Here is a 23138-nt window from a genome sequence, read left to right as displayed (position 1 = left end):
GGAATAAAGGAGACAAAGAATAATCATTCAAACATAGTGGATTTTATGACAAAATCCTCGAACTCTGAGTAAAATTTACCTCGATAATGATAATGATGGTAATGATAATAATAAAAATAGCAAAAATTATGATATAAGTAATGATGATACTAATAATAATGATAATAATAATAGTAATAATGATGATAATGCCCATAAAAATCATAATCATAATAATAGTAATAACAATTATAATAATATTATTTGATGATGATATTTTTCATCAGAAATTTGTACTGTTATCCCTGACCATGGCCCTGCATGGTTGCTATCATGAATATAACATGGAACATGAGCGTTCCACGAATTTCTACTAACGGGTTACCCATTTTCTGCACGTGAGTGGGGAGAGACACATATAGATTTAATATCAGGGCAAAGGACATTACTTCCGTGACAGGGATTTGAACCCTATACCTTGTGCTTCATAGTCCATGAACATAATCCAGCAGACCAAGACAACTCATCGGTAAGATATTAATTGACTGTGAATAAGGCGCTTACCACATTCTACTCCTGCATCCTCACTATGGCTGCATACGGAATCCCCTGAAGACAGAGTACAGTGATCCAAGGTATACTCCCAACCGTAGCATTGAACTTGTTGAATCGGTCCTGAACCTTCACCATAGTAGGCATAACTCCTTGGTACAACATTATCAGTGCTATAGCCAAGCTGACGACAAGCAACCTGTGCTTCTTCAAGATTCCAGTAATCATCACAGATTGTGTTCCATCGGCCATTGTAAAACATCTCTACTCTTCCCTCTCTGGGCGATTGACCGTCCATGAGCCGTACGTTATAGATTCCATCGCTTGTGGTTGTCGGTTGCCATGGAATTGCCGTGATAATGTCGCTTCCTTCAGCAATAAGTGGAAAAAAGGGAAATATCAGAGAACATAGCTCCTTCAGATGTGGGTGTGCCATAGCTGGTTAAAAAGCTATAATGTATGTTTCATTTGCATGCAGATATTAATTCGTCTACATTTTAATGCACGAAACTTCTATTTTTTACACCGCTACAACCATTCACAAATACATAGATGTATAAGACTAAAACAATGCGAATACTGGTGAGATATAATTGGTAAAACGCGGAGGTACATTTGATTTTTTTTAAACTATTGAAAAATCCCCCCAACAAAGTTTGAACAATCAATAACTTCCTCAAACCTCTTATTTTGCTAAATGATAAATTAAACAAGTGCACAGATTGTTTTAAACCAAGGTGGTTAAACGTGCAATTTTCCTCCAAGAAGAGAATCATTGTGAACTATATTAAACAAAAATCTGTCCAGCATATTTTTCATTTGAAAATTTATTCATTCTTGTTATCACAGGTACAATAGAAACACGTATATACATAAAAACAACCATTTCCAAGTAACATGAAAGTTGCTAGAATACCTTCAGTTCAAAAAGAAAAGAAGAACATTGATCATTGATTAGTTCTGAATATTTTGTCTAAACTTAATTTGTTCAACAGCCGATGAGACAGACATAACAAAGAAAAACATAAGAAAAAGGCCGCGAGACCGACAATGTCGATCTCGTGGGTTGTCAGGTCTCGTGGGCTGTCGGTATAGTGAACACTATTACAATTTTTGTCAGGAGGCCGGCGAGACGTTGTAAATCTCGTGGGCTGGGGCGGTTGATCGCCTTCCACGACGCCCTCACCTACCTTGATGGTGTTTTTGAATTTCATTTACCAAGTATAGATTGAACGCGATAGAAACTATTTTCAAAAAAACAAACTAGGGCAACTTCAATAGCCTTATGCGTCCCCTATTCAAATGTGTGATCATGAGAATGACGTATTACGTACTCCGAGCATCAATTCTATGGGACATACCATAGGGTATTGGAAGTGCCAATGAGTTGTTTTTTCAGAAATAATCGCCACCGTGTTACCCATGCCTCCCCCAATTAACCAAATTAGCCATTAGCCAGTCCCCATGCCACTTTTGAGATCAAATTTTTATAGTTTTTTCCCTTTTAGAGTGATAAGGACATCGATCACTTCAAATTATCCATAGTTTTGACTGTACGTGTGGGTAAAGATGTTATCATAGGCCTTATCTTTCGCTGGAATACACTCAGCAAAAATGAAGAAAAAAGAGTTGAAACCAATAGTAGTTAAGATTTTCAAATAAATATTTAATTTGTATTAATCTTTCATATTATCAAAATAAACAAAAAGTAATCCTCATAAAGATGATACGCAATTTGAATCATACTATTTATCCACGAATGAGCATTGCCAATTAACAATAAACGAGTCTCTGACAGAAAATTGCAAACATTTGCAATCTGGCCTGTTACAAATGTAAATGAGCATTGGAGCAGGGACATGTATCTTAGGCTCGTCCACGATTTTAGGTGGAAAGGAGAAACATCTTGACCGTGTTAGTCAATATCATGCAGTCCTGAGACTACTGATAACATCCAGAGCTTATCCATCTCAATGTTTTTCATTCTTTGTTTATATTGTTAAACAATAATGTCTTACATATTTGCAATTTTAGTAATCGGACCTTCGTACTGTAAATGATTGTGCACATCCAAGCGTTAAAGTTCAAAACTTGATCTTAACTGATGTTGTTTGAATTTTTGTTTAATTTGATATAAATATCTTATTATATCTTATTGAGGGCTTATATGAACAGTTTGAACGATACACAGTGTCTATTTTCTTATTTTCTGAGTGTAGTCGTCGCCATGCAAAATGGAAGTATAAGCTTACCGCATCTTACTCCGGCATCCTCATAATGTCTACATACGGAATCCCCTGAAGTCAGAGAACAGGAACCCAAGGTATACTCCCAACCAGAGCACTGGACTAGTCGAATCGATCCAGATCCTTCACCATAGTAGGCTGAACCCCTTGGTGTTACATTATCAGTGTCATAGCCAAGCTGACGACAAACAACCTGCGCTTCTTCAAGATTAAAGGAATCATCACAGATGGTGTTCCATCGGCCATTGTAAAACATCTCTACTCTTCCTTCTCTGGGCGATGGACCGTTCATGAGCCGTATGTTATAGATTTCATCACCTGTGGTTGTCGTTGGCCATTGAAATGGATCATAGGTTGTGAAAATGTCGCTTCCTTCAGCAATAAGTGGAAAAGAGGGAAATATAAGAGAAGAAAGCTCCATCAGATGTGTGTGTGTGCCATAGCTGGTTAAAAAGCTATAATGTATGCTTCATATGCATGCAGGTATTAAACTCGTCTACATTTTTAATGCACGAAACTTCGACACCGCTACAACCATACAAAAATACATAGATGCATGCATATAAGAATAAAACAATGCGAATACTGGTGAGATATCATTGGTAAAACAAGGAGGTACATTTGAAGATTTTTTGTTTAACAATTGAAAAGTCCCCCCAACAAAGTTCGAACAATCACTAACTTCCTCAAAACCTGTTACTTTTCTGGAATATTAAAACAGGTTCGCTTAATGATAAATTAAACAAGTGCACGGATTGTTTCATATCAAGTTGGTTGGACGTGCAACCTTTCCTCCAATAAGCGAATCATTGTGAAATATATTAAACGAAATCTGTCTAACGTATTTTTTATTTTTAAAATGTATTCCTTCTTGTTCACAAATGTGGGTAGGTGCTTTCCACCAATTGTAACAGGTAATACGAGAAATCAAGACAGAAAAACTTAAGTACAATAAAAACACATATATACATACAAACAACCAGTAACAAGTAACATGAAAGTGGCTAGAATATCTTCAGTTCATAAGGAAAAGAAAAACTCAAGATCATTGATCAGTTCTACATATTTAGTCTAAATTCAATTTGTTCATTAAGAGTTTAAATCAATGTGTGCAAGCTAATGATTTTATGTCAGAGACTGCAAATCCAAATTTTCACACGCTTTTTGTAACTTGTCATGTTGGAAATACTAGTTTGAAGTTGTAGCACAGGAATACGGAAAAAAAGTGATATACATTACACACGAGGAATTCACTGATAGATGATGAACCCACATGGAACTATCCGATTAAAAATATATGAACCCCCCCCCCCCAAAAAAAAAAGAAGAAGAGAAAAGTGTATAATTTCTAATATTACCACAAGAAATGTCAACATTATTGTACCAGTCCCTTGTATGTTTTCAATGGAAATATCTGTAATTGAATAAGGGGTTAACAACAAATACCAATCTCCATAAGATTCGTAAGTTTTCAGAAAGGAGGAAAAAATGTCATTCAGATTTATCATTGTTTGATCTCATTTGTAAGGTTGCAATCTGAAATCACTGAACGTTGCCACTTGCATTGTCTTCTTGCTCACGTTAAACCTTTATAAGAATCATTTGGAGAATAAACATATATTTTGGATCAATGTTCAAGGCAACGTACAAGAAGAAGCTCATTCCGGGGTCATCCCAGTAGACGAAAAGGCCGCGAGATCGACAATGTCGATCTCGTGGGTTATCAGGTCTCTTTGGCTGTCGGTCTAGTGAACACTATTACAATTTTTGTCCGGAGGCCGGCGAGATGTTGTTAATCCCGTGGGCTGGGGCGGTTGATCGCCTTCCACAACGCCCTCAACTACATTGACGATCTTTTTGAATTTCATTTACCAAGTATAGACCGAACACGATAGGAACTCCGTTAGGTAAACTAAACTTGGGCAAATTCAATAGCCTGATGCGTCACCTATTCAAATATGCTATCATGAGAATGAAGTATTTAACGTAATCCGAGCATCAATTCTATGGGACATACCATAGGGTATTGGAAGTGCCAATGAGTTGTTTTTTCAGAAATAATTGTGGTCGTGTTACTCGTGCCTCCCCCAATTAACCAATGCCAGTCCCCATGCCACTTAAACCATCCAAGCGTTAAATTTCAGAAGTTGATCTTAAAGGTAAAGACCAGTTATGGTCATGCATTTGCATTGTGAAAGAAACGTTGTGGAATCAATCAGAAAAGGTTGATCATCTAGCATCTAGCATCTGCAAGGTTCTGGAATCATCAAAATGATAAGAAATTTGGCCCATTCTTCGTAAAGTTACAAGCACTATACACAGAAAGATGTATATGGGACTACCCTATATCTCTCACAGACAATGAGAGAAACAAATTTACCAAATAAATGAATTAGTAGGCGGTTTCCCGGCAATTTTTTTATCATCATGTATTAGTCAAACCATATTCTTTCACATGATTGGTAATGAGAGCTTCCATTTCATTTTTTGAAATTGAGGCGTTTCCAATACTGGTCTTTACCTTTAATTGATGTCGTTTAAGTACCAATTTTTCTTTAATTCGATATAAATATGTTATTATATCTAATTGAGGACTTATTCAAACATTTAGAACAGCAGAGAGTATAAATTTTCCTTTTTTGCAGAGTGTAGCTGCTCGTCTTGCGAAAGGAAAGTATAAACTTACCGCATCTTACTCCTGCATCCTCATAATGGCGACATAAGGAATCCCCTGAGGTCAGAGTACAGGATTCCAAGGTTTCCTCCCAACCAGAGCACCGGACTTGTTGAATCGGTCCTGAACCTTGTCCATAGTAGGCCGAACTCCTTGCCACGACATTATCGGTGCTATAGCCAAGCTGACGACAAACAACCTCTGCTTCTTCAAGATTCCAGTAATCATCACAGATGGTGTTCCATTCGTCATTGTACAAAATCTCTATTCTTCCTTCATTGGGCGATGGACCATTCACAAGTCGTACACTATATGGTGCCTCTGTAACATGAAATAAAGAGCAGGGAAATATCATAGAAAATAACTGAATAAGAGGTGCGTCTGTCAAAGCTGGTTGAAAAGCTATGTTTTGCACGCATGTCTGGATAAAATCTAGGAGGCGAGTCGGCTCATTTGCCTGTCAAACCAAGACGGGTTCGAATCTAAGACGGATTACTGAAGCTTGCCTTGTGTGTTTAACGTGCCCCTCTCATGTTTCATAGACGTAGGCTGTGTTATTTTTTAAAAATAAAATGAGGGACCTGTATCGGTTATAGTACGGAAGAGATGAATATTTGCCTGGAAGAGTAAGAATGAATTTCCCTACTTATTACAAATATGGGAATTAAAAAGAGTTGCCGATCGCCTTTATTTAGTTGATATATGAATAGTTCAATGTAAAAAGAAGTCTGTTATTTTCAAAAGTTTGTATTGAATATAGAGTGTGTGTGTGCATGAAAATGTGCTTAGGCTTAATGTGCTCATGGATTTTTTTTGTATCTTCAAAATGGATTCAATATTGTAATGGACCCGTAATGAGTCGGTGACGACAAGTTCAGAAACTAAATAAAAAAGAAAAAAGCTCGGATATACAGTTGAAGTCCACTTTATTAATTATAAAAGTCAGCCGAAGCTCCTGTAGTTACAAACGAGGATTAATTATTTAAGAACATTTTAAATAAGCTTGCTTCTCTCAGAGGCTGGGCGGCCCTATCGACGAGTAAAACTAGCAGCACATCCAAAACATGGTAACGGAATGAAATAAAACTCAACTACGAAATCCCGCACATGGCATTTAAATACTCCGGCACCTGACGAGGCTTAGATATCACATGATATTACCAGCCAACCAGGAGGACCTTACGAAGACAACCAATTAAAAGATGGGATATATAAAATTACCCTTAGGTCATCCGACCAATTAAGAGAGGAGTTATACATTTCATTAATTATAACCAATGACAAAGCATAATAGATAAGAGTGACTAGAATTAGTCACCGACACAAATGGGATGAGTCTATCTCTTCGCGAGAATGTCAGGTCCCCGGAAAAAGTCCCCAGTCTTTTGTCTAACGTATTTATTGGCAATGAACACCTGTACATCTTCAGGAATTCATTTCCAACGTGCTTATCGAAATGAACACTGCAATCTAATGCAGGAATTCAAGACCAGGTGTTGTTTACCCGTTCCCGGCACACTATTGGAAAGATAATTAATGCTATTCAACTTTTAGATGTATACCAAGTCAAACTAATAAATGTACAATTATTGATCAACCCAACTCGAATCCTCTATTGCTCCAGCGCCCCCTTTATGTCAATGTGTTGCCCAAATCAGCGTACCACTACAATATTCTTTTAGAACAATTTCCCCACGCCAATGATCCATACGTCAAGTATGGTATAGCAATAAACTAGATAACTAGACTTTAATTCGTCACTTTGACGAATTAGGTGATACGTTTGCTATTTTGTGTGCCAATGATGATCTAATGATAATTTTCATAAATACATTAATGACGATATTGATGATGATGATTTTTTTTTAAAATGATGATGCCTGCAAGGAAAAGGCGCTATATCAAATATCTTAAAAGTGGTATAGCGCCCTCTTTAGGTATTCGATAGAGAATTGTAGAATCAGGATTTCAGAAAAAAGTCACCTCCCATACGCCTAACAAGCATTCTAACAAAATTCTGACATGTCGCCTTTAATTTTCTTAGCTACACCGTATCAAAATTTGGGAGAAAATAAAGCCAAATAAGCTAGATAGTGCTCAAAGATGAATGTCATGTAGATTTATGATGTGGGCAAAATTCACCTTCTATAGGCATAACACGCAAATTAAGACAATTCTGACATGTCATCGTAAATCGCTATTTTTACTATGATAAAGTCATTGAATTGAAAAGTAATGTGTTTTGATCTTGTAGACGATTGCCTTGACTACAACATATCAAAAGTTAGAAGAAAACCGATAAATATTGAGAGAAATACACTAAAATTTCCAAAAATATAAGGACATCATAATATGCATTTTTGTACATTGACTTTAAGGCCATTATGATGACGTCAAGATGTACTTAATGTCCAAATGAGATATGAAATCACATCTCCGACTCATACTCTATCCAAATATGAAAACAAAATGCGGAGTCTCTAGGCATCCCAAAAAACTATAATGAACTTTTTATAGGCATGTTTTTGCCAATATATGCTATGTATTACAAAACTCGCGCGTACGAACAGTTATTTTAAACGGACGCTCATTCCGTTACTAATAGTGTTAATGAAATAAACATGGTATCAAATTGTTAAGAAAATTATGAGCTATAACATATCAAAATGTGAAAGAAAACAGAGCACAAATAAGCTAGATAGTGCTCAAAGATTAATGTCATGTAGATTCATGGTGTGAACGAAATTCACCTTCTGTAGACATAACACGCAAATTCAGAAAATTCTGACATGTGGCCTTTAATTGAATTTTGTACAATGATGACGTCATTAAAATGAAAATTAGTGTCAACCGATCTTGTAGACAATTGCCTTGACTACAACATATCAACATTTCGAAGAAAATCAATGAATATTGAGAGAAATACACTAAAACGTATGCAAAAAAAAAATTAAGATGATTTTGAGCAATTTTAAATTTTACGCGCGCATGAACGCGCGCAGGTACGCGTACGCGCATGTTTGCGCGCATTTATTGGCGTGAAATTGACCGGACAGATATTGATCTTAATCCTGATAAATACGAATGAGAAATGACTATCAGTTATGAAGATATGATCATAAGTTGATTTTCACAAAATGGCGACTAGATGACGTCACGATGACCTTGAGTCACTGAAAAGTCACGCAGTTCTAAGTTAGACTAATATCTATGATCATGGCAAGTTAAATAACAATGGCTTTATTCAGTCTTGAGATATCCTGCGAACAAATTCGAGGAAGAATAAAAAGAAAAATCTTGACGAAATCAAAAGGTGATACGTCTACGTACGTATCACCTAATAATGATCGTAAAGAATAAGGGTGGAAATAATGTGTAAGTATTTTGAAAACACCTACATTTTTTTAATGATAATGTACATAAGAAATCGGTGTAGACATTCCATGATTAATTACAATCAATATGAAGACCGAGCAATTGTTTCTAGAATCTATCATTCACAACCACCCATTTAAAACTGACCAGGTAAAGTGATTAACGCATTTACTAAATTCATACGTTTAGTTAGTATCATAATGCATCTATCGCACAAGATTTGTTTGAGAGTTATTTACATGACAGAATGCAATATGTTTCAATTAATAACAAATCCTCCGTTACCAGGAATGTAAACATCGGTGTTCCACAAGGGTCTATGTTAGGGCCATTACTTTAAAAAAAAATTCTATACGTAAATGATATTCAGTTTGTGAGCAAATTTTCCATGAAATTATTTACGCCGATGATACTAACTTATTTTCATCAGAAGACAATGTGGATTATCCGTGTAACATTCTGAAAACTGAGCTCAAAACGTTTTCTGGTTGGTTTGCATCTGACAAATTGAAACTTAATCTTCCCAAAACATGTTGTATCCTTTTTCAACGCAAAAATACAAATAACTTATATGAATGTAATAATTGACCATTGCCACATTCCATTGGTACATTCTTTTAATGTATTAGGGATTGTTTTGAATGATATATATTATAGGGGTCTAGCATGGCAAATACTAGTTAGCGCCATCTACGACTTCTTTTGGACAACTACACGTAAATGAATGGATTTGATTAACGGTCAGTGCGCGCTAGCGTTCGCGAAACAGAACGAAATTCTCCTCACGCTTCGGTTTCGCGTAAGTTGCACGCACGTGAATACTGCGGTCGTGTCGATTGGCCCCGAGTCAGACCATGGGAAAGAAACGTAGTCTCGTCATGCTGCTACAACCCCTTTAAGTTGGAAAATCATATTTCGGAGATGTAAAGTATCAAAAGCCATTGCAGTGTTATAAATATCTTTCAGATTTGATTTCCTTACGTTCTTCTAGTTCTTTAAGACCTCTTCGATCATCATCAACCTTGCAGTTAACCCTTGGACCTCGTTCTGTTACAAAATATGGCGATCGAGCTTTTTCAGTAAATGCCCCTATCCTTTGGAATAAATTACCAGCGCATATTCATAATACTCATTCTCTTGACCAGTTTAAGTCCTTGCTGAAAACGCACCTTTTTAATTCATGAATGCTATTCTGCAGTTGTGAGTCGGTCAAAGGAGGTGCACACCATCTTATTCTTTGTTTGTCTGATCTTATGTTTGACCTTATGTTTGATCTCATTTTTATTTTTGTTATTAAAAAAAAAGAAACTTAAAACCCAACTCTTTCCATCTTGAATCCATAATGTACATTTTGAGTAGCTAAATTTTTTTTTCGTTCATAATATCTCAATTACTGTTCCTTGTTTAATTGCTATGATGTGTATGTTTCTTTTCTGTTGTATAGCGCTCTGATCAGTTTGTCTGTAGTAGCGCTCAATAAGAATCAATTATTATTATTATTATTATTATTATTATTATTATATGCATGATTTATATTTTTATATTATATTTTTTGTGTTTATTACAAGTTTTAGTTGGTAATTTTAAGTCGGACAATGTTGCGCTTAGAAACACCTGTATTAAGCGCCTAATAAATGTTATGTATTTTTATTATTGGTGTTAAATCGATTAAAGAAAGTTTTACCTCACCATATTCTAATTGCTATCCATCAGTCTGTGAATATTTGACGTACTGCAACATTATTTGTGGTAGTTGTGCTTCAACCCATCTCAACAGAATTACAATTTTACGAAAAAGAGCAATACGAATTATTACTGGTTCAGCACCCTTAGCATACTCGGATCCTGTATTTAATACAGGATCCGTGAATAGTGAAAGAAAACAGTTGAAAGTTCAAGAAAATATACACAAGTTGCAATTAGCAAGTTTTATGTTTTCGTACTTGCAAGATCTGCTGCCAATGTTTGTAGATGATTGTTTACCCGATAGTCCAACCACATTCGAATTTCAAAATATAAGTAGGAATTTTCCCGTACGACAATAAAATATAGCGCTCCAAAAGTGTGGAATAGTCATGGGCCCGAAATAAAGAATTGCCCCTCTTATCTAGTTGAACACAATATATAAATCTAATCGTATTAAATATAATACATATTCTGAGTTTGTAAAACGGTACGTTTGCCTTGTTTTCTTTTTCTTCCTGTTGTACACTAAATATCTAATGAATTACTTATATACTTTAGAGACAATATTTTGATATGCCTTTGGCATTTGATTGTCCCCCACATTGTGATAGTTCTCTTTTGTTGTGTTATTTGTTTGAATTGATTTTGTATTGTTTGATCTTGTTATTGTGATTTTTATCAAATGTGCAAATAAAATGAATTGAATTAAATTAAATATATACAATAAAATCTTGTTAGTTCAAATATTAATATAGTTATTCAAAAGTTATTTATAAATATTAAAACGTGCGGTCATTGGAATGACGTATTACGTAATCTGAACATCAATTCTATGGGACCTACCATAGGGTATTGGAAGTGCCATTGAGTTTTTTTTTTATCGGAAATAATTACGGACTCATGTCTCCCCCAAATAAAAATATTCCCATGCCACTTTTGAGATCAATATTTGTTTTTCCCTTTAGAGTGATAAGAAAAATGGCACCGATCACTTCAAATTATCTATAGTTACAATCTTGATGAGCATTGGAGGGTTCCTATGGCTTGTCCATAATCTTGGGTGGAAAGGAGAAGCATTGTGACCATGCTAGTCAAAGTCATGCAGTCCTGAGACAACAGATAACATCCAGAACTCATCCTTTTCAATGTTTTTTATTCTTTGGTTCTATTGTTATGTCTTACAGATGCACATGTTCATTAATATTAGAAATAGTACTTACTCTAGGTTTTACAGTTTTCTTAATCAGACCAGTGCGAACTGTAAAATGATTGTGCCCATCCAAGCGTGGAAGTGTAAAACCTGATTATAATTGATGTCGTTTAACTTCAATTTGATATAAGTATCTTATTATATCTAATTGAGGACTTAATCAAACATTTCGAACAGTAGAGAGTATCAATTTTCTTTTTTTGCTGAGTGTAGCTGCTCGTCATGCGAAAAGGAAGTATAAGCTTACCACATTTTACTCCTGCATCCTCACTATGGCTACAGACGTAATCCCCTGAAGACAGAATACATGAATTCAAGGTATTCTCCAAACCAGAGCACTGGACTTGTAGAATCGATCCTGAACCTTGACCATAGTAGGCTAAACTCTTTGGTGTTACATTCGAAGTGGCATAGCCAAGCTGAAGACAAACAACCTGTGCTTCTTCAAGATGCCAGTAATCATCACAGATAGTGTTCCATTGGCCATTGTACAAAATCTCTACTCTTCCTTCACTGGGCGATGGGCCATTCACAAGTCGTACACTATAGGTTTCCTCTGCAACATGAAATAAAGAGTAGGGAAATATCATAGAAAATAACTGAATGAGAGGTGTGTCTGTCATAGCTGGTTGAAACGCTTGATTTGCACGCATGCCTGGATAAAATCTAGGAAGCGAGTTGGCTCAGTTGCCTGTCAAACCAAGGTGGGTTCGAATCTAATCAAGGCGGATGACTGCATGAAGCCTGCGTTGTGTGTTAACGAGCGCCTCCTCTGTTTTATAGACTAAAGCTTTGTTATTTTTACGTCCAAGCTATTACAAAATGAGGGACCTGTACAAGTTATTGTTTTGAGAGCAAAATGTAAACTTTCGCAGTGGTACGTCAAAAAGAAAAATTGTTAATTTCATTTTCAATATTTAAGTGTAGGGAGTGGTATGGTGAGCATCACATATCTGCATCATTGTCATGATTTTTGTCAATTTGCTGTTAATTTCGGTCAAGGTTGTCATGCTTGTAGTCAGACAGGATGACATGTAATGTATATTATCGGGGTAACGAATCCTTTTCTTTGGAATATATCCGATAAATCAAATTATCTTCTCATCTCAAATGCACATTTTATAATTTGATGGTGATGGTTTCCAAACAAGATTATTTTTTTCCATATCAAATCATGAAACGAAGGTATTGATATCTGTTTGATTTATTTAAAAAAAAGGACACTTCACAATGAAAGAGAATGGAAGTATAAATTGTTTTTTTTTAAATATATTTATATATAATTAAAGAACAATTAACTTAATGTCGATAAGTCTCCGTCACCGCAATATACAATTTGTGCCTCAATACAAACTATCTTATTCACCTGATAAGAATAATAGTATTTCAATAGACAGAATCCTAACTGCATACATTAGTTGTTGCCAGGTTGGACAAACATTATGGCTTGACCTACCTAGCAACACTTAATATATGCAGTTGCATTCTGACTATTGAAATACTATTATTCCTATCAGGTGAATGAAATAATTTGTATTGAGGCACTTCACAAAGACCTATGCATTAAATTTGGTTACATTACGAAAATGGCCTATTGTTAAGGGTAGACCTCTTTCTTTGTCTGTCCGGTTCATAGTGTTACTTCCTGCATGTATGTATATCGTCGAGTGCAATCTAAAAGATTTCTAATTGTCGTCTACATGGGCAGTTGAGTACGTTGACACGCATGATCAGTCGGCGTTCGTCGTGTTCTCGTCCACTCAATCTAAAAGTCCCTATTGTCATACAGAGAACGTTATGGAATGAACCTGCATCAATGCACGCCCCAAAGACGCTCAAACGAACACATACGCGTATATGTATAATACCATTCTATTTCGCATCAGTCTGTAATCATAAATGGCCGTTAAAATGCGTCATAATGTAAATATTCGCAGTGGTACATCAAACAGAAGAATGTCGTATTTCATTGTAGATATTTACGTATGTGTATGTGTAGTTCAATCTGGACTTGAACTTTGGAACACACTCCTTCCTTAACACTTAAATGAGAACCCCACCCACATTTCAAATATCATTAAAAAAAATTCTACTTCAACATATTAGCTTGTTTGATTATGTCTTACTCTGTACTAACCTTATATAACTTGTTTTTACTGTAATATACTTTATATTGGATATTAACAGCAGATCAAGACATTCAAGTGAAGCCCCCATGACACCAAACTAGTTCTCACTACGTTCTGTAAAATGTTGCCAAACTGGCTCAAACTGGCTCAATTTGTGTGGGAACGGAGTGAACGAAGTAGCAACTGTTTACGATCTGTTTAATAACTTCATAAACGGGCTCGGACTGGCTTAGACGGGAAGGGTGCTCTAGAACATTGAGCCTGTTCAAAATTTCCCCGTCCTGCAATTACACGGGTTGACAACTTACTGCAAACAAATGGACGTACTACAAACAGAATTGCCGTACTTCGGCCCTACTAGGACCGTGTTACAGCGTGACGTGGTCGAGCATCAATTAGCAGCAGTATAATTGAACGGAAATAAAGAATAGCAAGAACGCACTGGACTTTTATAGCCCTCCAGCCTTCAGGGGCTCGTTCGAACGCACTAAAGAACGAGATTTGGTCGAGTTGAAATGTCCCTGAACGAGATGGTTGGGTTACAAACTAGTTAGAATACGTTGCAAACTAGTTAGAATGGTTCCTACGTATTGGGAACGAGGTAGAACTAGTTAAAAACGGGTTTAAACCGATAAAGTCGGGCTTGGACTGCTTTGAAATGGCAAACCCGATCTGGACTTGATTTGAACTGACTGTGGACGGGGTACAGACTAGGTCGGCGTATTGAGGACTGTTTATGAACAATCTAGGATCGTATTATAGACATTATTTACACATTCTACCCCGACCATAACCTGTTTTTATGATTTTTTTTTAGGACGGTTCCAGAGCGTAGTGAGAACTAGTTTGGTGTGATGGGGACTTATGCTGCTAGTAGGCCTAATTGATGATCGACCGCAGCACATTGTAACACGTTTCAAGTAGAATCAAAGTACGGCAATTCCGTTCATAGTACGGTAATCAGTCCGTTTGTAGTACGGCCTCCTCTGTTTAAGTAAGGTGTCACTCCGTCTGATTGCAGGACGGGGAAATTTTCGAACAGGCTCAAAATTCTTGAGCACCCTTCCGTATAGCCAGTCCGAACCCGTCCATGAAGTTATGGAACAGATTGTAAACAGTTGCTACCACGTTCAACTCCATTCGCAGACAGTTTGAGCACGTTTGAGAACATTTTACAGAACGTAGTGAGAACTAGTTTGGTGTGTCGGGGGCTTGTCAGGGATTTTCATATTCACCTTATTCACTCCCTACACTTAAGTAAATATCGAAAATGAAATAAAAAATTCTTATGTTTGACGAACGACTGCGAAAGTTTACATTATGACGCATGACAACGGCCATAAATGATTAAACAGGCTGATTTAAAATAGAATGGTATTATACATGAACATGTAATTATGTGCTTGTTTGACAGTGCTTAGGGCGTGTTTTAAAGCAGGTTCATTCCATGACGTTCTCTGTATCACAATGGCGCCGGTTGAGTGTGTGCGATTTGCTTCATGCTTAAAGCCTCCATCACACCAAACTAGTTTTTACTACATTCTGGAACCGTACTAGAAAATCGTAAAACGGGTTGTGGTCGGGGCAGAATGTGTAAAAATAAATGTCTATAATACGATCCTAGTTCGTTCGTAAACAGTCCTCAATACGTCCATTCTGTTTGTCCCCCGTCCACAGCCAGTTAATATTAAGTTCAGATCGGGTAGATTAGGCAGTCCAAGCCAGTCCGAAGTCAGTTAAACCCATTATTAACTAGTTCTACCTCGTTCCCAATACGTCCAAACCCATTCTAACTAGTTCGCCACTTGTTCTAACTAATTGTTAACCCGACCACCCCGTTCAGAGGCAGTTAAACTCTTCCTCATCTCGTTCTTAGTGCGTTCGAACGCGCTCCTAGAGCGTGTGCAATCCCGTCCTGACTCGGGAGTTATAAAAACCCAGAGCGTTCTCGCCATTCCTTATTCCCGTTCAACTTCAACGATTTAGGCTTTGCAGATCAAGACGTTCAAGTGAAGCACCTATCACACCAAACTAGTTTTCACTACGTTCTCGAAAATGATGCCAAACGGGCTCAAACTGTGTGCGATATTTACTTAAGTGTAGGGAGTGACTAGGATGAATATGAAAATCCCCAAATTTGTATAATTTTCATGATTTTGTCAATTTGTTGTCAATTTCGGTCAAGATCGTCATGCTCGTAGTCAGACAGGATGACATGTAATGTAAAATATCAGAGTAACTAATCCTTCTCTTTGTAATATATCAGATAATTCAAATATCTGTTTGAAAAAAAAAGACACTGAAGAATGATAAAGAATGCAAATGTAAATTTAAAATAAAAATAAAAATATGAATAACCGTTCGTTGTATACTATACATGTATACAACGTAACACCAGTAGGTAAAACTAGGTTACCTGATGATGTAACAAGATTTAATCATTTTGATATACATTGATATTGGAATTCGTTGTCGTGTTTTGGTAAAATATATATAATTATAGAACAATTAACTTAATGTCAATAATCCTCCGTCACCGCAATAAACAACTAATAACATAAATAATCGAAAGAAAAATCCTTGAGAGTTCTCTTCTTCACTATGACCGGTTTCAGAAATAAAGTAGAAAACAAATGTAATAGCGTATGTAATTTATTTTAAAGATTTGAATTGTCTTGGTACTCATTTTTCCTTCTTCTTGACAGGTTTTGATATGAATTGCGTAATAAGTAACACAAATTATAAAACAGATATTTATTCTCTTAAACATGGTTTTAAATCAGACGTGTCATCATAAACAAAAGTTACGTTCGAAATATATTTCCTGGCCTAAGACGACGGCCAAAATAAATAATCTTTGTAATTCAAATAATATTTCACATGTTAATAGAATTCAATTGATATCTTTATTTATACATGGTTAAAAAAGCCCATACAGTTACAAGACTGATTTACATTGGGGCCATCTGAAACAATGTAAATACATCAAATAAACATATAATGTGTGACAAAAAAATGACACTGTTACATCAAATTACATATTTTAAAACAAACAAGAAATAACAGGATCAACATAAATATTTAAAAAAAAATAAAGTAGTACTGCCGGAAAAGAAACTGTATATGAATACAAATAATCATGAGTGGCTGAATAAGAGTACTGTAAATATACTACAAATTCAAATTGGTAATAAGAACTGTTACAAGTTCAAATAAACTGTCGGAAATAGTATATACAGTTATGATTAAACAAATGTGGTTGGTCAAGATAATGTTAATATTCAAAATCAAAATTGAAAGTAACAATTGTTGTAAGTTCAAGTAATATATATATATATCTATATATATATGATTTCTATGAAAAATATAAAATATTCAAATGAAACGGTACAAATTTATGAGATATGAAAGCTACTGAAAATCACTTACGACCGTAGCAGCTATTCAACTGTAAGACTGCAAGAAGACATGTTAACCATGAAGCGAATCGCACACACCCAACCGGCGCCATTGTGATACAGAGAACATTATGGCATGAACCTGCATCAATGCACGCCCCAAACACGCTCAAACGAGCACGTACATGTATATTACCACTTTATTTCATATAAGCCTGTAAAATTATTTATGCCCGTTATGATGCCTCATAAAGTAAACTTTCGCAGTATTACGTCAAACAGAAAAATATCATAATTTTTTTTCTCGATATTTACTTATGTGTACATGTACCGTATGTGAAGTTATGGCTCTGAACTATGGAACACCCTCCCTCCTCACCTCCGAAATGAGAATTCCTACTCACAGTTCAAATATCATATAAAATTATTTCTGTTCCCAACATATTACCTTGTTTATACTTTTTATTTGTTGAAATCTAGAAAGAGTTTCTTCAGCCATTTTTGCGTTGTTTGGAAACTATAAGTAGAATCTTGGCCGGATTTAGTAGAACGATCGACATCGTACGTCTTATTAAGCTAGCGCGAGCGACCAATTCACACAAACACAATGTATGGTATCCGCGCTTGCTCAAACCAGATTTTAACACGTAAACCATTGGGTATTTCAGCAAGATTTAACTATTTTCCCGGTAACTGGAATTTTGCCGGGATTTTATTGATTTACTCTAGAACTATTACATAGGTTTGGCATTTTTCGTTTATTTACGGGAATAATAATAATAATATTGGCATTTATATAGCGCTCTTACAGACATACATGTGTATCACAGCGCTTTACAACATATTATTATTACCCCGGTCATCGGATTCAGGCTTACCCGCACACAATGGCTAAAACCACGACTGCACTTTCGACCAATCAGATGGCTGGATTTCTTAAGTAGGGTATATAATCAGTGTAGATGACGTTGACTTGCTCAGAAATTTGTCGCCCTCTAGTGGCAGCTGATTTTTGGTTCGATGGAGCAAGCTGAGTTTGTTTGTTACCGAATGTTTTGATTTGTCAAAAATCGTATTCTGAGGGATATTCAGTTCACAAAAGGGCACAGAGGTCAGTATATTTATATATATGATGTTTGCTTGCAATTAAGTGCTGTTATGTAAAGGATTATGAAGATTAATTTGGATATAAAGCCAAGTCTGGCTGTATGTAGCGATACGTTCATGTACACGTGTAATGTGCGACTGTGTAGGAATTTACGTAGAACGGTAAAACCGCATTTATGAAATATTGTATAAGGTGAAGAGTAATGACTGATATATATGACTTATGACTGTATGAGACAGGTTTCATTTATCATAGTTATGAAAGTACTTGTATTAGGGTAATTTAGGACAAAGATAAATGAAATTTACAAGGAAGGTCTGGAAGTATCTACACTTTCTACTTACATAGAAAGGCATATGTGGGGCAATGAAAAGTCATTATTCTTTCGTTATTGGAGTTGATTCAATTTAGTTAGGCTGTCAAGGTTACAAGGAGCCATAGAAGCCTTATGAATTGTATGACCTAATGATTATATCGATTGGCAAGGGTTTATAGCCAAGATTATTTTGCGTAGATGATTCTGTAATCGATAGAAACTGTAATCGATATAAATGCTCATTTCCTTATTTCGTAACGTATTGAAGCATTGCAGTTGTGGTTAGATTCATTTGCACATTTACTTATTATGCTTGCAATTTTTTCTTTGTCATACAGTTTTCACGGAGTTACATGGATGGATACGGAGACGTAAAATAAAGATTGACAACTCCCGTAAAAGCTTGTGTCTGACTGAATTTATTGGGTTTTCGTGATCGACAACAGTTACAATCAGTTTTAACTCGTTTTTAACTAGTTTTACAAGTCGTTTCCATTACGTCCAAACCATGGACCATTCTAACTAGTTCGCAATTTGTTCTAACTAGTTTGTAACCAGACCACAAGTTCAGAGACAGTTCAACTCGTCTTCATCTCGATCTTAGTGCGTTCGAACGCGCTCCTAGAGTGTTTGCAATCCCGTACGATCTCGAGGTCTATAACGGCCCCGCGCCTTCTTGCCATTCCTTATTCCCGTTCAACTTCACGCTTCAAACTGTGCAGATCAAGACATTCAAGTGAAGCCCCGATCACACCACACTAGTTCTCACTATACGTTCCGGAAAATGTTGCTGAACAGGCTCAAACTGTGTGCGAACGGAGTGAACGTAGAAGCAAATGTTGACGATCAGTTTAAGAACTTCATGGACGGGCTCGGACTTCTCTAGAGCTTTACGCCTGTTCAAAATTGTACCCGTCCTGCAATTATGCTATGGTCACATTACCCAAAAGTAGCCTGCTCGGCAGCCGAGCGGCGAGGTTTTAGCCAATTTTGCCCGGCCACCGAGCGGCGGCCGCCCAGGCACCGCTCGTTTTTAAGGCATCGCTCGGTCGCTGCTGAAGTTTTAGCGCGGAATTAAAATTCGTACGGCGCCTGCTCACTTTCACTCGCCACCCAGACTACGCTCGGCGACCGGGCGCCGACCTAATCGAGCGTTCACCGTCGAGCGATTTAAGTCAAAAATCGAACCCCCTAGGTCAAAGGCTGTCGAGGGTCGCCGCCCGGTCACCCCTGGGAGATCAGTCGGTCACTGGGCGGCGAGTCCAAAATCGGTCGGCAGCCTTTGACCTGATGGCTTCGATTTTTGACCTAAATCGCTCGGCGGCGAACGCTCGATTAGTTCGGTGCCCGGGCGGCGAACGGCCAGGCACCGGGCGTATTTCTGAGTCCTGCCGAACACTGGCCGGCCGCCGGGCAATTTCTTTAATATCAGCCGGTGGCTGGTGGGAGACCGCCCGGCGATCGGAGGGTCACCGGTCGGTCACTACCGGGACACCGCGCGAAAAAGCTCCGCGATTTCGCCCAGTTTTGACCGGCGACCGACGGGAATCGACAGGTCACCGCCCAGGCATCGCTGGGGCTCTACAGCCTGCTCGACTTCTCCAAAAATCGCCGGGCGATGCCTCAATTCCCGTAGCGACCGAGCTGGCTGCTGATCGGTCGGTCGCTGCTCTGATTTGTGACCATAGCTTTAGACGGAGTAACAACTTACCTAAAACGATATGGACGTACTATACGAACGGAATAGCCGTACTTCGATCCCACTAGGAATGTGATACAACGAGCATCAATTAGCAATAATATAATTGAATGTCTTGATCTGCATAGCTTGAAGCGTTGAAAGGAAATGAGGTATGGCAAGAACGCGCTGGGATTTAATAGCCCTCGAGCCAAAACGGGATTGCGCACGCATGTTTCAGCACAGTCCTTAATAAAGTAGGCTTGTGAACCTATAACTTATCTCGTGCAGAAAGCTATTGGATAATATCATTGGCCTACTACGAATATGTAATGTAATACTTGAACAACCAGTCCTGGTCTCCTCTAAATGGGGGGGGGGGGGGGAGAATTTGATTTTTGGATGGACGGAGGTGAGAGGCATTTTTGGTAAATCTTTGCGAGGGGGGGGGGGAGGGGGAGGGTATTCAACCTATCAGCAAGATTCAGCGTGTCACGGTTAATACGCAATTGATTCAAATGTGATGACAACAGAAGTGAAACGGGTCCTGGCCCCAATGGAAGTGTAAGTCTTTAAATAAAAATATAAATAAATGAATTTCTCTTGGTTCACGGATGAAAAACTCTTCTTCTAAATTATGTGGATAAATGAAAACATGAAAATTATGGAAGGAGAATACGAAAAAATACACACACTGACACCTTCGCACTCACATGCACCTACTCGCACACGCTGGCGCATACAGACTAGTATTGGTAAATGTAACATTAAAATCCGTTTAAAAATCTCCAGGTGATGTCGGCTTAATCAAGATACTGAACATTAAACAAATGACTCATGAGTCATGATACTACTTTTATTAAAAGTCGGCATATATCGAGTAAGGCGATATTAAACTATGCAGTGAGATATAATGTAACATATACTAATCCCAAAAGGCACTTTTTATTATTTTGGATAATATTCATTATGTATAACAATGGGAATTGATTTATGACAATTGTAAAATAGGCGCAGCTAAAACTTTGCAATAACCAAAAATTGTAGTAAAAATTATTTCCTGAAAGTTATATTAACACAGGTTATTCGAATGTTTCGAGAATTCTCCCCGACCATATAACACATGGATAAATTGAATGAAATGAATATCAGTATGGTATATATATCATTTCACTAAGTAAATGGCTTTGCTAATGTCTAAATTGAAGAGTTAATTTTTGAAAGAAGTTTTACGGTCCGTCCAATTTAAATTATGTTTTATTAATGAAAATATTATTTATATTTGAGTTAAAGGAAGGAAACCGTGAATGAATTAAGAAATTTGAAATATAAACTTGTTTAAATATCGCTTTATTAACAATCATGATTATTAACAAAGGAAGTTATAGTATATTGAATTGTATAGATACACTGTCGATCATAAAGGTGGATTTTTTTTTTAATTCCAATTTATGGAATTATTAAAAAAAAAAAAAAAAAAAATAATAGATCTAGATAATAGTATACATTCTCAGATTTTATTGAATAATAATTTGCCAATGTGTGTTTTGCGTGACTGCTAAAGCATGTGTTGCTACTATGCCTATCAACTAGGGGACCTATGCCCTTAAGTCATAAATGACAGTAATGAGGATTAATGCCCCACAAAAGGGCACTAATATAGCACATCGACACGGTTTTGATCCTGGGGCCTCACAGTTACGAGGCCATTGTTTTGTCACTGAACCATGACTGTACGCAGCGGGGGCTAGGGTAAGGGGCAGTTTCCATAAATTTAAAAAAAAAACAGAAAATGCAATAAATTTTCAATAATTTATTGCATTTTACCCCGGTCCCTAACATAAAAAAATCCTTTGGACGGCCATGCATTATGGCTCAAGGCATGGGCACACATAATTTTGTTAAATGTTAGGCACCGGGGTTAAATGCAATAAATTATTGAAAATTGAGCGACAGTGTAATAACAAAAGTTTATAAAAGTAGAAAATAGGATTAAGCCCAGGCCATGTTATATTATTAATAATGAATGACTAATACGTCACATTATTCATGATGGAATTCTGGTGACACAATGTACAACAATATTAACGGACACGTTTAACATGACGTCTATTTGGGGTCACAAGGGCGTTAACTTCAAGTCAAAGTAATATGGATCAATCCCATTGTGGCTGCAACAGACAGTGTTCCCTAAATGCGAAATATACATATAGAATATAATCATATGAGAAGATATAATATGAACAAGTATTTAGCGCACATTTAATCAAGTATTGCAGCATACTACTGTAATTTACTAAGGCAATCGTTATTATCATTCTATTACGCGCTTTCCATGATAATTTACAATCTACTAGAATAAGTTCAAGCGATGGCTTAGAACAATATAACAATACTTACTGACATGTGTCACTTCTGATTCTTTTGGAAGCAGTTTTCCAATGATCATGACCATGATTAGCAACCGTTTAATTTGTAATCGAAGACATAATGAGGGTAAAGGCAAATATAATAGAACATAACTAGTTCAAAGTTTTTTATTTTAAAAGGGCTCACATTTTCCAATGGATTAATATCTCTAATTATTTAAAGTCCTTTCACACCAATATTTACGAAAAACAATGAATTGTTTGGACTTTGTGGTAGCAATAATAATACTAATGCACTTAACTATATTCTGATGGTTGTAAGACGAGAAATATTTTTCGGCCAAATTACGAAATCGACTACCGTCATTTTATATAATTGTATTAACTGTAAAACGTTATTATGAAATGAAAAAATATA

At 36.7% G+C, this 23138-nt stretch overlaps 1 protein-coding gene and 1 long non-coding RNA gene across 3 annotated transcripts in view; one reads left to right on the top strand and one right to left on the bottom strand.

The window, feature by feature from the left end:
• Window positions 1–23138, bottom strand: part of LOC100890906 (deleted in malignant brain tumors 1 protein) — a 44421-nt gene that overhangs the window by 2247 nt on the left and 19036 nt on the right. Inside the window, exons 5-8 of one of the 2 annotated variants that reach the window (XM_030991988.1) lie at window positions 11970–12278; window positions 5464–5772; window positions 2784–3149; window positions 544–900 (exon numbers count right to left, since the gene is read on the bottom strand). In XM_030991988.1, coding sequence (XP_030847848.1) covers window positions 544–900; window positions 2784–3149; window positions 5464–5772; window positions 11970–12278 — 1341 coding nt within the window. Of the gene's footprint in view, window positions 1–542; window positions 901–2783; window positions 3150–5463; window positions 5773–11969; window positions 12279–23138 lie in introns of both variants that reach the window. The other variant, XM_030991989.1, reaches the window with a different exon arrangement.
• Window positions 18200–19074, top strand: LOC115926745. The gene is made up of 2 exons (XR_004065246.1): window positions 18200–18360; window positions 19012–19074. It is a non-coding gene; the product is annotated as an uncharacterized LOC115926745 (long non-coding RNA).

The sequence above is a fragment of the Strongylocentrotus purpuratus genome, unplaced genomic scaffold (genome assembly GCF_000002235.5).
Source record: "Strongylocentrotus purpuratus isolate Spur 01 unplaced genomic scaffold, Spur_5.0 spur5_scaffold_2, whole genome shotgun sequence".
NCBI lineage: Eukaryota > Metazoa > Echinodermata > Echinoidea > Camarodonta > Strongylocentrotidae > Strongylocentrotus > Strongylocentrotus purpuratus.
Note: the sequence above shows the minus strand (reverse complement) of the source record. Positions and strands in the feature narration are given on the sequence as shown.